Genomic DNA, 15,987 nt, shown 5'->3' with positions numbered 1-15,987 from the left:
ATCACTCTTTTCCTCTTCTAATAGCTTGGTTATCACAATGGTTCACGCCACTCACAACTGGCCTTCTAATGTCTATGGCTGGGGAGGGAGCAAAGTTAATGCACAATGTTTAGTTGGTAGAGGAGGCAGACAGATGGATGTCAGTGTAACCCCTCACAATCCGGACAGACCAGGCAGGCACACAGGTTCACTTTCAAGCTGTTTATTTATCTGAATGTGCAAACAAAATGATGGTTATTTAATGTTAGGCTCCAGCACAAAACAGCTCTCGCCCCATCTCAACCGCTCACAAAGACCGAAAGGGCTGATCTACGGTGGCCTTCGTCAAAACATTAAACGCGGCCAGTCCAACCACCACTAGGGGCACTACACACCGTATGCAGCCATGGGTAAATCAATTCAAAACACTTAACCAAAATAATGATAAAAAGCAAACGATTTTGATGAACTTCAACCTATAACTTAAATATAATTTATAACCCTGTTACACTCTCCCCGCCTGCATTCAACGAAATCGAGACTAACGGGGGAGTAACATAAAATCTAAAGACATCCAAAACACGAGGGACTAACTAGCACCATGAACGTGTCAAAGAAACCCACCATACCCCATAAGCAACACTTTGAATGAATAACACACATATACAACAATGTGCCCTGTCAAGCCACAAGACTGTTCAATAAAGAACTCCTTGAGGGCAGTGCTGCGCATATCACAAACCCTTCACAGACGACGTAAAAAGTGCCTTTATACACCTCTCGCATTCAATTCAAACTCAAGACCAGCCAACTACCATGGCACTGCTAAGAGGTATGAAAACACAAACAAAACAACATCTCAAAGGCAAGAAAGCCTATCCCAGTGTGTCTATGCCAAATAAGGAGTTAGCCCACATCTTAAGTTTCTGCGTCTGCACGTTCAACACCCTCTGATTGCTCATGGTTTGAATCAGCCTGTTCACCGGTTTGATGACGCGGCCTACTCTGGATACCACTGTGTCAGCATCGTGAACATGGCTAGATTCTGCTAGCAAGGCACTGGTATCAGCATGAGCGTGGCTATGTGGACCCACCATGGATGCAGTGTGCTCAGAGCTTCCCTCCGTCCGCAGACAGGTGGACCCGCCGATCGACTCCAGAACTGTCCTCCCAGAAACCTCTTCGGCCACTACGCCCCCATCCTGGTCCTGATCGGGTCTGTTCTCATGGGGAGGGGTGAGAGGGTTACTATCCACTGCACTAAGACTCTCCTCGTGTACCGGAATCTGGGACACCCAGTGCCGAGTACGGGAGGTGTGTCCCACTGCAAGTCAAGCCCCGTGAGTTGCTCAGAGATATCCACGGCTCCATTCTCTTCAGAAGCACAGTCAAGCTGTGTGAGTTGCTCAGATGAGATATCCAGGGCTCCGTTATCTTCAGAAGCACTATCAGAGATCACTGAGGCACTATCATCATCCTCGGGCAGGACTGGCAGGAAATTCACACAGAGTAACAGGTTACGGTGGACAACTTTTGACTGGCCTGAGACCGGATTCCGCACCTCATAGGTGTGAGTCAGGGGGTTCTTGCTGATCACTGCATAGACCACATCTCCCCATCGGTCAGCCAGCTTCCTGCGTCCTCTCTCTCCCTTGTTCGCCAGGAGAACTCTGTCACCGGGTTCGATATCCACTCTCTTGACTCTCCGGTTGTAGATCTTGGCCTGACGCCTTTGTTCGTCACTGGTGTGTCTTTCTGCCAACACCATAGCTTCACGAAGATCTGACTTCAGCTCCTCAACGTACTGTGGGAACGAGGTTTCACTGTCGTCTCTCAGAGCGGATTTGAACAGGACATCAACCGGTAGGCGTGGAACCCGGCCGAACATGAGGTAAAACGGCGGGTATCCGGTGGTCTCATGCGTGGTGCTGTTGTACACGAATGCCAGTGTGTGTAACATTTGAGGCCAGACGTGCTTGGCTCGTGGAGAGAGGGTCCTGATCATGTTCCCCAACGTGCGGTTGAAACGCTCTGCTGATCCGTTTCCCATCGGGTGATAGGCTGTGGTACGAGACTTCTTAACACCGGACACCTGAAGAAGGGCTGCTATCAACTCGCTCCCAAAGTTGGCGCCCTGATCTGAATGTATTCTTTCAGGGAGACCGTAGTAGCAGAAGAAGTCATCCCACAATCTCCTCGCCACCTGTTTAGCGGTTTGGTCAGGACAGTAGAAGGCGTGAGCCAGCTTTGTGAAGTGGTCTGTCACAACTAAGACGTCCACAGGACGGTTCTTAGAATCCTCAGCAGTCCAGAAATCGATGCACACCAACTCCAACGGTGCTGTAGTCTTGATGCTCTCGAGTGGCGCACAGCCCTCTGGCTCTGGGGTCTTGGCTGCAACGCACCTGGGACAGCGTTTGACATGTTCTCTTACATCTCGCTCCATCTCGCTCCAGTAAAACCTCTGTCTCATGAGGGAGAAGGTTCTATCCTGACCCTGGTGTCCCGCATTGTCATGACACCCACGCAGAGCATCCTCTCTCAGTGACGAAGGGACAACGTACTGCTGCCTCTTCTTCCTGGTTTCCGGATCTCTGGACACACGATACATGATACCATCCTCCATCATTAACTTGCCCCACTGCCTCATAAGCCTCAAACGCTTGCAAGTACTACCACGACTGAACACCGGCCCACCGGGAAAAATCCAGATCCTCCCGATTAGCTACCCGGGCCTGCTTCGTTTCCAATCATAGTCAGCTAGATTACTTAATTAGCTAGCTTACTTTTACTTATCAAATGTACATTTTGTGATATAAACGCAGTGCACACACACCGTCTCCTCTCAGCTGTCTTGCATCGCGCATAGCCCGCAGCGCAGAGCGCATATAATTGAGTCAACTGGTATTATGCTTATCATCAAGTTCTCCCAAACTGTGCTTATGGGCTAGTATAGTATGTTTATATGAATGAATGAATGAATGAATGAATGGTCTTTATTGTCATTAATACAGTACAGGTACCATACAACGAAATTTAGGAGGGGGGGCTCCCCTGGTGCTTGGAAAAAAGACTAAAAACAAGAGGGCCAAGAGTAAAATAAAAAAGAGAAAAGAGCTGGTTTACATAACTAAAGGCTATGTACACTATCTACTATACTATACTACTATACTATACAATAAAACACTGTGCTGTACTCTATACTATGCTATAAATATCCTAACTTTTTCCTATATCTGAACCTTATGTACACAAGGGTTGTCATATTGCCAATACCGTTCTTTTACCGTTCTCATAGTGTGTGTTGCACATTCATTAAAGTGTCGCAGTTAGCAGGTTTAGAATGTTCACAGTTGTATTTCAATATTGCACTTGTGTTTACAATCTAGTAGCTGCCATCAAATTGTCTAGATTGTCCAGGGCCTAGAACCTAGGTCTTTGCTGTGTTCAGGGCCTGAATGGCCCTAGGGTAGAAGCTGAGCTTCAGTCTATTTGTCCGTGCGAACATGGTCCTGAACCGCCTGCCTGAGCGCAGCCGAACAAAGTGTTCGTTCCCAGGGTGGGATGGGTCCCTGGAGATCTTGGAGGCCTTGAGGCGTGTGTTGTACATCTCTTCCAGAGAGGGGAGGGGGGCGCCGATGATCTTCTGGGCCGATCTCACGACTCTCTGTAGCGCTTTCCTCTCTGCGGCTGTGCAGCTGGAGAACCACACGCAAATGCAGTAGGTGAGGATGCTCTCCACTGTGCAGCGGTAGAAGGTCACAAGAAGCTCCTGTCTGAGGTGGTATTTCCTGAGGACTCTCAGGAAGTAGAGCCGCTGTTGTGCCTTCTTGATGATGGCTGCTGTGTTGGTCCTCCAGGACAGGTCCTCCTGTATGTGCACCCCCAGGAATCGGAAAGCTGAGACTCTCTCCACGCTCCCTCCATCGACGAGCAGGGGCTGGACCTCAGATTTTTTCCTCCTGAAGTCCACGATGATTTCCTGGGTCTTTAACTGGTTCAGCAGCAGGTTGTTAACCTTGCACAGCTTGCCCAGCTGCTCCACCTCATCCCTGTACGCCGCCTCGTCCCCCCCCGAGATGCAGCCCACCACGGTGGTGTCGTCTGCAAACTTTTGCTGGGGTGGACGGGGGTGAAGTCGTGGGTGTAGAGGTTGTAGAGGATGGGGCTCAGCAGCACGCAGCCCTGGGGGGACCCAGTGCTGAGTCTGAGGGCTGTGGAGGTGTGGGAGCCCACCCGCACCCTCTGGGGGCGGTCAGACAGGAAGTCCTTGATCCATGCGCAGATGGAGTGTGATAGTCCCAGGTCTAGTAGTTTGGTCACTAGCCTGTCTGGAAGGATAGTGTTGAAAGCAGAGCTGAAGTCCACAAAGAGCAGTCTCGCGTAGCTGTTCCCCCCCTCCAGGTGGGATAGAGTGGAGTGGAGAGTTGTCGCGATGGCGTCCTCTGTGGACCTGTGGGCTCTGTAGGCGAACTGGTATGGATCCAGGCTGGGCGGGAGGAATGTGACTATGTGGGCACGGACCAGTTTCTCGAAGCACTTCATGATGATTGGTGTGAGTGCCACCGGGCGGTAGTCGTTTAGGCAGCTCACCGTGCTTTTCTTCAGGACTGGGATGATTGTTGAGGTTTTCAGGCAGGGTGGGATGGTGGCCTGGGACAGGGACTAGTTGAAAATGTTGGTGAAAACCCCGGCCAGCTGGTCGGCACAGTCCCTCAGCACCCGTCCCAGGACGCCGTCCGGCCCTGAGGCTTTTCTGGGGTCCACCGCCTTCAGCACACGTCTCACTTCATGCTCTGTGAGGGTGAGGCTGCTGAGAGCTGGAGAGAGTGGTGTTTGTGTTGTGGTTACCTCCGTTCGCCCCTCGTCGAACCGGGCGTAGAAGGAGTTCAGCTCTTCCGCGAGCAGGGGGTCGCCCTCAGCGGCTGTGAGCCTGTTGGCTCTGAAGTTTGTCATGTGCTGAACCCCCTGCCACACCCGCCTGGAGTCGTTGCTCAGGAAGCATTCCTCAATCTTCTCTCTGTGGTCTGCCTTGGCCTCCCGGATGCCACGGTTTAGGTTAGCCCTGGTGGTGTTGTACAGCAGTTTGTCCTTCGCTGAGAAGGCGTTGTTCCTCTCCTTGAGCAGTTGTCGGACCTTCTCAGTCATCCATGGCTTCGTGTTGGGGTAGACCCGGACACGTTTGTCCACGGTGGCTGAGTTGGTGCAGTTCACAGAACCGACGATGTGAACTGTTCCAGGTCCTCATGCTCATATTCCTGCCATGAGGTGTCATTCAGGCAGATCTGCAGTGGAGCGGACCCTGCTGGCCAGGTTCTGACAGTCTTAGTGGTGATGGGAGCACTTTTCCTCATGGGAGTGTAGGCTGGGATCAGGAGGATGGACACGTGGTCAGACATGCCTAGATGAGCTAGCGGTCTAGCTTTGTAGGCAAGCTTGATGTTGGTGTATACCTTGTCCAGTGTGTTATCTCCTCTTATACTGTATCAACGGTAATCAAGTGCTTTAGTTGGCGACCGCACTTGGTGATGGTAAGCACTCGTAATACGAGCTGACTCGCTGGAATGAGACAGGCGTGCGAGACCGGCACCACACACCACACATCTGCCATATCATACCTCCGTCCCACATGTATTTATCATCATATTTTTCAATATAAAACGGAGGTATGATATGGCAGATACATGGCAGTCCCACGCGCCCGTCCCACTCCAGTTCCTCATCCAGTTGAATATATGCAATGATTCAAACAGATTGCGCAACCAGGGGCCAACACAGGAATCTACTGGCATTTGGCTCATGTGTGAACGGCGAAAATGCCCGATCGACATAGCTTTGGATTCCATGGAAATTATAGGGTGAAAGAGGCTATGTGTGAAAGGGGTTATAGACGCTCTTCCCTTCTGTGGGGGTAACTGAGACAAGACTGCATCGCTTTCACCCCGTCACACGTGGTATCAACCAATGAAAATGCGTAGGGGCGTGGACAACATGCAAAATACAAAGAATGAATGTGGAAAAGAATACTGAAATGTGTGAATGAGGGAATAAAAGAACGAATAAATGTATAAATAATAAATCAATTACATGGGAATGAATAGGTGAATAAATACATCAGGAAATAAATATATACAGAAATGAATGCGTAAAAGAATAAATACATGTGTATAAATGTATTTATTATTACATTAATTTATTTTTATTTTTATTTATTTATTTCCTTATTACTGTGTGCATTCATTCATTTATTTATTCATTTATTTATCTATATATGTATTGTTACTTTTGACAGACTTGGTCCTCCATACAGCTCGAGCGAACTTTCCACCACCTCTGTGTGTGTGCGTGTGTGTGCGTGCGTGTGTGTGTGTGTGTGTGTGTGTGTGTGTGTGTGTGTGTGTGTGTGTGTGTGCGTGTGTGTGTGCGTGTGTGTGTGTGTGTGTGTGTGTGTGTGTGTGTGTGTGTGTGTGTGTGTGCGTGTGTGTGCGCGTCTGCGTGTGTGCGTGAGCGTGTGTGCGCGTGTGCTGTTCGCGCATGAGTTGTCCGATGAGAAAAAACAACAGAAAACATCGCGAGAACTCGAAGACGGGAACGTCTTGTGCGTAAGCTCTGTGCGTGTCAGATCGGGAAGAAAGAAAAATGTCCCTTACGAGGTGAGTCGGGTGGCCTGACTTTATTGATGTTTTACAAAGTATAACGATTGTGATCAGACATGAATGTTGATATGATTACATGCTGTTACACGTGATTACCACCGTTGGTAAATAAACCAGGGATTTACATCTACACGAATGCTTTATGTTCGGTGTTTAGTGAGCACAGCTATGCTAGCTAACACACCCGGCCTAGCTAACTAAGCAAGGTAAACTAATCCCAGCAAGAGAGCTACAAAAGTCGTCAGTTGCTCGTTACATTGGCTTTTTGTATAGGTTTGATAGCTAGCGAACTAGATTCAAATTAGATCAAATGTATTTCCCGTCGCTAACATAAACACTAACGTATGTTGTATGCTTTCTATTCCGGACGTTCGTAGCCGTGGTAGTTAGCTAGCTAGCCTAGCTAAGACTTGGAAACAGGGCACTTCCATTTCAACACGGAGAGTGAACTCTTGCTAGCTACAGTATCAGTGATGCCTGTCTGTGTCCTCTGCCTGCAGCTTCCTCCCGGCGCCCACCCAGCTGTCCCAGGACCAGTTGGAGTCGGAGGAGCGGGCCCGAGCCCAGAGGTCCTCCTCCACTGCCCTGGTCTCCTCCCGCAGAGAGCCTCCTCCCTACGGCTACAGGAAGAGCTGGGTCCCCCGCGCTCTGGAGGTACTGAAACGTAGAACATCATATACAGTACCGTACAATTCTGACCTAACTGCAACTGGTGCTAGAAATAAGTGTACATAAAGTATTTGTGCTGCAATGCATATGGTTGAGTGTCTCTGTAACGTTGTGTGCGTCTCCTTATCAAATAATAAACACACTTGAATGATCCATTCAGTATGTAAATAACAGCAGGTTAATATTACCAACAGTCAAATGTATGAGTGAGACAGTTGAAGCCCTATCCACTGGCTTCTGCTTTATCCTACAACTCGTCCTCTGACTCTTGACTATTGTCCTGTTGCGCTCATAGGACTTTGGAGATGGAGGAGCCTTCCCTGAGATTCATGTGGCCCAGTTCCCCCTGGAGATGGGGAGGAAGAAGAAGAGCTCCAACGCCCTGGCCGTGCAGGTGGACGCAGAGGGCAAAATCAAATATGACGCCATCGCCCGGCAAGGCCAGGGCAAAGACAAGGTATAGCCATTTCCAAATGTCTTCCATCTCAGTTTAGCAAATTAACTCTAGGGATAGTGGTGGCCTAGTGTATAGTGAGTTGGACTGGTGATCAGAAGGTTGTGAATGTGAATCCCACCTGGGAACACCACCACTAGTGTGCCCTTGGGTAAGGCACGTGGCCCTAAATTACTCCAGGGAGACTGTCCCTGTAATCTTTAATTCTATGTCGCTTTTGATAAAAGCGTCTGCTAAATGCTGTAGATGTAAATGCACATAATAATACAAATCACCACATTGTCTCTGGTGCGAGGGAAATTATTTGTGTTTCTCAAATGGCAGAAATGACTACGGTACAATACGGTACGTTCAGAGACGAGTCTTGGAGGACAAGTGCAAAGTATCAATGAAAGGCATGGAATTGGTGTTTCTGTGCTCTCATCTATGTCTACCCATGCAGGTGGTCTTCAGCAAGTACACAGACCTGCTTCCCAAGGAAGTGTTAAATGACGAAGCCCCGGAGCTGCAGAAGCCAGACGAGGAGACTGTCAAAGAAGTAAGACAGCTTCAACTGTTATTGTGCCAGTCACCACACCCCCCTGCCCTACACCTGCAAATCACAATCTGAAATAATGAATGAATAGTCAACCATTTTAATACGTATATAAAATTGAAGTTCAACCAGGTGAAATCAACAATACATAAACACAATATGATCAAATTACATTGCATGTTTCTCTTGTATGTGTGTAGCTGACAGAGAAGACACGTGCTGCACTGGATAAGCAAGTGTCCCAGAAGATTGCTGCTGCGATGCCTGTGAGAGCAGCTGACAAACAGGCCCCTGCACAGTACATCAGGTATGGCTGCTGATTGGTCAAATGAATTGTATTTTAGGAACACTAAATCAATGATGGCTCATTGGTCATTTTAGTAGACACCTTTATTCTGAATGAGCTGTTAAAAAAAAATAAAAAAATAGAGCTGTTTATTCCCTGCACATTACCCATGTACAGTACCCATGACAACTGTAAAAACTGTAAAAAACCTACGTTTTATTTATGAATGTTTGCTTTGAATGTATGCTACTTGAATAAGGCTCACTGATGCTTCTACCTCCTGTCTCTCCCCAGGTACACCCCATCACAGCAAGGAGTGGCCTTCAACTCTGGCGCCAAGCAGAGAGTCATCCGCATGGTGGAGATGCAGAAGGATCCCATGGAGCCCCCACGCTTTAAGTAAGTAATGTTCATTACTAATCTCAGTCATTTAATATACTTACAGACGTGGACACATTTGTTGGTACCCTTACAGCTCAACCGTTTTCTTTAATTGGTATCACACATGTCTTCAATCAAACAATCAGTCATTCAGCCTATTTAAATGGAGAAAAGTAGTCACTCTGCTGTTTGGTATCATTGTGTGCACCACACTGAACATGGAGCAAAGGAGAGAGTTGTCTGAGGAGATCAGAAAGAAAAATATAGACAAGCATGTTAAAGGTAATGGCTATAAGACAGTCTCCAAGCAGCTTGATGTTCCTGTGACTGCAGTTGCAAATATTATTAAGACGTTTAAGATCCATGTCTGGACTGTAGCCAGCCTCCCTGAAGAGGAAAATCGACCCCAGATTGAACAGAAGGATAGTGCGAATGGTAGCAAAAGAGCCACGGACAACTTCCAAAGAGGTACAAGCTGAACTCCAAGGTTACATCAGTGTCTGATCGCACCATCCATCGCTTTTTGAGTGACAGCGGGCTCCATGGAAGAAGACCCAGGAGGACTCCACTTTTGAAAGAAAAACATAAAAAGGCCACACTGGAATTTGCTAAAAAGCACATTGACAAGCCACAATGCTTTTGGGAGAATGTCCTTTGGATAGATGAGTTAAAACTGTAGCTTTTTGGCAAGTCACATCAGCTCTATGTTAACAGACGAAAAAATTAAGCTTTCAAAGAAAAGAACACCATACCTACCGTGAAACATGGAGGAGGTTCGGTTATGTTTTGGGGCTGCTTTGCTGCGTCTGGTCAGTGCTGCGTAAGTAAAAAAAAAAAAGAAGTCTGATTTCCATTAAATATGGAATGATGGATGCCAATTACTTTTGTGAGTTATTAAGTTATTTCAGCGGAAGTTGTGGGTTCTTCTTTTTTTCATCGAAGGGTACCAACAAATGTGTCCATGTCTGTAATTGATAGAGAAGATGTGTAAAAAAATAAAATAATAATAACTGAAATGGCAAAGACTAATGAAGTTTATGAATGTTGATATTTCAGGATCAATAAGAAGATTCCTCGAGGTCCCCCCTCTCCTCCTGCTCCAGTCATGCACTCCCCAAGCAGAAAGGTAAGATCAGTTATGCTTGTATCACTAAACTGTTGGTTAAAACATTATGGGCTGGTTTCATGGACGCAGATTAAGACTAATCCTAGACTAAAAAGCATCCACAATTTTCCATCGCAAGTGTGATTTAATCCTGGACTAGGCTAGGCCAGTTCACACCGCGGAAGCGTATGTGCGTTTCATCTCGGCACCCATGTTAACGGGTTAGAGCAGCCATACAGCCCATGTTAACAGGTTAGAGCAGCCATACAGCCCATGTTAACGGGTTAGAGCAGCCATATAGCCCATGTTAACAGGTTAGAGCAGCCATACAGCCCATGTTAACGGGTTAGAGCAGCCATACAGCCCATGTTAACGGGTTAGAGCAGCCATATAGCCCATGTTAACGGGTTAGAGCAGCCATACAGCGTGCATGAGACAGGCGTCTCAAGCGTGTCTCACGCTTGCTGCCGCGACATGCCATCTAAAGATTCAGAGTCTCGCCTATATTTTCCTCATGCCATGCGCGCAAAGGCAAAACTCAATGTGCAAAGATAGGGCTGACAATAGCAGCTCCAAAGTTAGAGCCCCAGCAGAAACACTGCCATTATGGAAGCCGCAAGCGTGAGAGCCGCAGCAGTTCCGCAATGCACACAGGCTGCTGAGGTCTGAACCAGGCGTAAGCCTTGTCTGTGAAACTGGCCCAATGTTTCCATCATTGACATGTTAAATATAATTATGGGATACTTGTTGTGTTGATTCTTTTGATAATCTTAATCCTTCTATTGATGTGGAAATGTTGAGCAAAGATATGACTCATTTATCGGCTTTGTCCTTTCAGATGACAGTCAAGGAACAGCAAGAGTGGAAGATTCCGCCCTGCATTTCAAACTGGAAGAACGCTAAGGTACCTCGACAGTAGTCCAAGCTCTCTGCTCTCTGGACATGCATAGAGAATCAATTGGAGGTGTTTGTCGTTTGGCTGTAACGTGTCCTCCTCTCCTCTCTTAGGGCTACACAATCCCGCTGGACAAGCGCCTGGCTGCGGACGGAAGGGGATTGCAGACAGTTCACATTAATGAGAACTTTGCCAAACTGGCTGAAGCGCTCTACATTGCAGATAGAAAGGTGTGTCTCCAGACCCTCTTTCACTCTCATTGTGTGTGTGTGTGTGTGTGTGTGTGTGTGTGTGCCTGCCTGCTGTGGATATGAAAACCCTATCTCATCTCCAAGCCTCTAGTCATTCTCTTCTCTCTCTTCTAGGCAAGTCTTCATGTAACTGTTTTCAAACATGGTAGATAAAAGAGAGGGGCACAACTCCACTGTATTTTACATTTGAATGTATAGAAGTGTGAAACCTCTCTCTCTTCACTTATTTACAAGCAGCTATTTAGTGTGGTCAGTGGACTGACTGACTTGACAATGTCCAGGCATACAGAGGGTCCCATTCTAAATTCTAAAGAGGTGTGTGTGTGTGTGTGTGTGTGTGTGTGTGTTAATGTCTGCAGGCCAGAGAGGCTGTGGAGATGCGAGCTCAGGTGGAGAAGAAGATGGCCCAGAAAGAGAAGGAGAAGAAGGAGGAGAAGCTCCGAGAGCTGGCTCAGATGGCTCGTGACCGCAGAGCAGGGATCAAAGGTCACGGCGGGGATAAAGGTTGGTCTGCCATCTCCTCAGGAATAGTTTGTCCCATCCGTGCGTGCGTGCGCGTGCATGGTTTTCTTTGGTGGTCCTCAACTCGTGCAGGAAAACAATGAGTTAGACACAGTGGCAAACTGTGTTATGACACATAGACACATTGTGCATGCAATAATGCATACGGTCTCTGACCAATGACGTTGAATTAAAAATACCAGTGATGTTTTAATGAGAGTAGAGGGCAGTGGGAAAAGCACGTCTCTCTAGTGCTCTCTGTGTAGAGTCGACTGGCTTGGCTGTCAGTTCCCTTTACATGTGAGTGAGCAACCTTCTTAACCCCCTTTCCTCTGTCTCTCAACCTCTCTTCCCCCCGCCTTCTCTCTCACTGTCACCCACCCCCGCATCTCCCCTCCCTCTCCTCCCCTCCGTCCCTTCCCTTCTCTCGCTGGCAGGTGGCGAGGACGGCGAGGCCAGAGAGCGTGACGAGATACGCCACGACAGGAGGAAAGAGAGACAGCACGACAGAAACATCTCCAGAGCCGCCCCCGATAAGAGGTACATGCATTTTTAACACTGTGGGCAGACGAGAACACAGACATACACATGGACACACACCTTTTTACACACACACACACACACACACACACACACTCTTTCTCACACACAAACACACTCGCACATTGGCCACATCCTCTTTCACATACACACACACACACACACACACACACTCATCCCTACTGAGTCATTTGTGGGTCCAGCAGTAACAGCACTCACCACAGTTGGCCCCAGCACCACACCGCCCAGGCTCTTGTATGCACAGCGCCTTCCTCTGCAGTGACTCTTGTCAGATGATGTAATGAAGTCATCTGTCCTCCAGGGGGAGAGCCTGTGAGGCGTCATGACAACGACAGCCCCAACTGCCGGGGTGGAATGGGCCTCATTAACTACTATGGCTGCTGGCCCGCAGCATGTACTTAACCTTGTAATAGTTTTCACCACAAAGTAATTACACTGCCTGCACATTTGTAATGATTTTTCAAAAATGATTAGCATACTGTGGGACAGCGATGTGTGGAGTCTTGTAGAAAGCCACACTGTGTTCTCCCTCTTCTATAACCTTCTGCCTTCACTGGTCAGCAGCTGATTCGTTTTTGTTGTGTTTCTTCTTTTTTGGGGGGTGGGGGGAGGGGGGTGTAGTAGCTGTGCTGTCTCCAGATTATACCGATAATAGTTGTTGTGCTTTGAGGGGCAGTTTCCAGATTGAGCCTAGTCCTGGATTGTGTGTGTGTGTGTCTGTCCAGCCTCTTTAACCCTGTGGTGTCATCGTTGTCGCCCCCCGGTCAGGTCGAAGCTACAGAGGGACCAGGACAGAGACATCAGTGAGCTCTACGCCCTGGGACAGCCCAACCCCAGAGCCTCCAGCGAGGCGCAGTACGACCAGAGGCTCTTCAACCAGAGCAAGGTGAAGCCCAACACACTACCGCTGCATTGTCAGGCCTGAGGACCTATAGAATGCCGTGGCCAACATTAGTCCCCACACATTATCCTGCACTTAGGACCATAGCATGCTAGGCTAGCTAGCGCTTGTCCAACCCCCCCTCCCCATCTGATATAACCTGTGTTTTTTTCATTGTGGTGTTTTTTTGTAGTTCCAGACATTGTGTAACCTCTGTGTAACCTCTGCCCCCCCTCCTCTCTCAGGGTATGGACAGCGGTTTCGGGGGTGGTGAGGACGAGATGTACAACGTGTACGACCAGCCATTCAGGGGCAACAGTAACATGGCCCAGAACATCTACAGGCCCACCAAGGGTTCTGACAAGGACGTTTACGGAGACGACCTGGACACACTCATGCAGAGCAGCAGGTACTACATCCAGGGGGTTCCTTGTTTAAGGGGTACCTTGCCCTCCTCTCTTGATGGGTAGACCACAGGCTTGTACTGTGCTAAAACATACTTATGAATCTGTTCAATAGCTCTGCATCACTGAATGGTGGGGTATTGGTATTTTTGTGTTCAGATATCGTGATATAACACAATATTACAAACAATGCCTGATTTAACTGTACTTTTCACAGCTCACAATACATAGAAAAATACATGTCGGAACATAACACGCTCTCTCTGTCCCTCCTCCACCCAGGTTTGTTCCTGACAGGGAGTTCTCCGGTACTGACCATGGTCCGCGCAGAGACGGCCCGGTCCAGTTTGAGGAGGATCCCTTCGGTCTGGACAAGTTCTTGGAGGAGGCTAAGCAGCACGGAGGCTCCAAACGCCCGTCCAACAGCAGGAGCTCCAAGGACTACGACCACGACAAGAAACGCAGGAAGGAGTGAGGCTGAGATCCTCTCGTCAGGGCAAGGGTTGGCAGGGTTGCGTTCAGTAGACACACAATGGATGGAAACGTTTTTGAATCGCCTCCAGAACTTGTTTAACAAGAATGTTAATTTTCACCTTTATTTTTTGAAAGCGTTGGGTTTTTTCTCCTTTTTGTGCCTACTGAACACAATCTGAGCCTGTGGGTGGGTGGGTGGGATGGGGAGGATATGGGTATGATTTCACCTCTCTGGAACAATGCAAAATTACTTTACTGTTGTGTTGTACAGCTGAACTCCCAGGATACTAGCAGGGACTTTTTCCTCTGTGTCGATTTGATTCCCTTTTGCTTTACAACCCCCCATTGTCTTTACACACTGGGAATAGTGTGTTTTTAGGATCCCCAGTCATCTCTGTAAGCAATATTATTACCCATTTGATATATTGCATTCCCTGTGATAGAGTTTGAATTCCCCAGGTCTTTTGTGTATCTTCAGAATACCTATAATATCTTTGTTACTGGTGAGACATTGTAAACCGACTATATTTCTTGTACAGTACTACCGCTGAATAAATTTCATATTATGGAATTAAGTCGTTTCGGTGTTTCCTGCGGTTCCAATTACGCAAATGAAGAAATATGATATTCCCACTGCTCTAAAGGAACCACAGGCCTGATTTCACATTGATATGCTCTCTTAAAAAATGAAACAAATTCAGTGCATTCATCAGGTGCGTTCTCCCAGCTCAATGCAGCTCTATACTCGGCGGGATTTCCACTGTTGTAATTGTTTTATTATGTACACCAGTTTTCCCTAGATTTGATCATATCCTGAATAATGTAGCCCAATTTACATAGATGATAAAATACCCAAAGTGGATTCACAGAACCCATCAATTACAAAGCATTACCAGTGACATTATCACAAAAATATGCCCTAAGATTTATGTGTTGATTAAAAACAAAACTGGTTCCATTCCTTACAATTATTAATCATTTAGGTAGCGTGACAGTTTTATTCTAAAGCAACATCCAGGCCATAGCGACTAATCAACAGTACATTACACAGTCGAACAGACATCGGAACCTCAGAATTATGCCATATCCCCACTCATGCTTGAACAGGGGCTGTCGTGGCTGATTTATGAATTTGATATATATTTTATTTTTTTATACTTGTCATTCATTTATTTGTCACATAAGTTCAGCCTCATAGACATGCTGCCAGTGTGTTAAATGCCAGTTTTAAGCTGACAAGACTGGGTGTGAACTCTGTATTTATGTATTGTACAGCCATGAGCCTAGTTTCAAATATGATGTGCTACTGTAGCTCAAGTTTTCTCAAGGCTCTGCAGAACACTCTCCCACGAGATAGCATTTGGGACTACAGCTACACTGGTGATGTTAAATGGTCTGCACTTATATAGCGCCTTATTGCAAAGCGCTTTACAATGGCATCTCATTCACACAGTGTCTTGCCCAAGGACACCTCGACACGAGGAGCCGGGGATCAAACCACCGACCTAGTGATCATTAGACGCCGGCTCTACCTCCTGAGCCACAGCTGCCCCACACTGGCAGTTGGCTTCGCACTCTCAGACAAAGAGATCGTCTTCTGTTCACTATGTTGTACCTTTCCTTCAAGGGTCTTATCAACCAGGGCGGGTGGTGTTTTCCTGGAAGTACTTAGGAGTCATCATTGCTGCGGCTCATTTTTGTGTATTCAGCTGATGCATCTTGGGATTAATTGGAACTTCACTCACGGTTTTAGACTCTTTATTTGGTTAAAAGGCTCACTTTTATCTTCTAAGAATCTTACTTTTATCAAAGCTTTTGTTTGTTTAGTTTTACTGTGTAGAACAATTAGAACACCAAGGAAATTACACACAGACATTTGAGATGGCTAGGACATGTGCTGAGAATGGAGCAGGACCGAATCACAAATGTTGCCTTAAGATGGACACCACCAGGCAA

General features: G+C 47.3%; 1 protein-coding gene across 1 annotated transcript; it reads left to right on the top strand.

The window, feature by feature from the left end:
- Positions 1-6,591: 6,591 nt before the first annotated feature.
- Positions 6,592-14,206, top strand: snw1 (SNW domain containing 1). The gene is made up of 14 exons (XM_080530928.1): positions 6,592-6,632; positions 7,136-7,289; positions 7,600-7,761; positions 8,201-8,296; positions 8,494-8,600; positions 8,874-8,978; positions 10,017-10,086; positions 10,904-10,969; positions 11,074-11,190; positions 11,571-11,715; positions 12,150-12,252; positions 13,042-13,159; positions 13,399-13,562; positions 13,840-14,206. Exons 1-14 carry the CDS (start codon positions 6,619-6,621, stop codon positions 14,030-14,032), a joined length of 1,614 nt encoding a protein of 537 aa, XP_080387054.1. The 5' UTR covers positions 6,592-6,618; the 3' UTR covers positions 14,033-14,206.
- The last annotated feature ends 1,781 nt before the right edge of the window (positions 14,207-15,987 follow it).

The sequence above is a fragment of the Nansenia antarctica genome, assembly GCF_963989245.1.
Source record: "Nansenia antarctica genome assembly, chromosome: 1".
NCBI lineage: Eukaryota > Metazoa > Chordata > Actinopteri > Argentiniformes > Microstomatidae > Nansenia > Nansenia antarctica.
The sequence above is the reverse complement of the archived record's forward strand: the minus strand, read 5'-3'. Positions and strand labels throughout refer to the sequence as shown.

Bases quoted from the DNA above. Each gene is read 5' to 3' on its own strand.
- snw1 (XM_080530928.1), top strand. The intron at 11,191-11,570 runs GTGTGTCTCCAG...TAATGTCTGCAG, and splicing joins TCTACATTGCAGATAGAAAG to GCCAGAGAGGCTGTGGAGAT. The intron at 13,160-13,398 runs GTGAAGCCCAAC...CTCCTCTCTCAG, and splicing joins GGCTCTTCAACCAGAGCAAG to GGTATGGACAGCGGTTTCGG.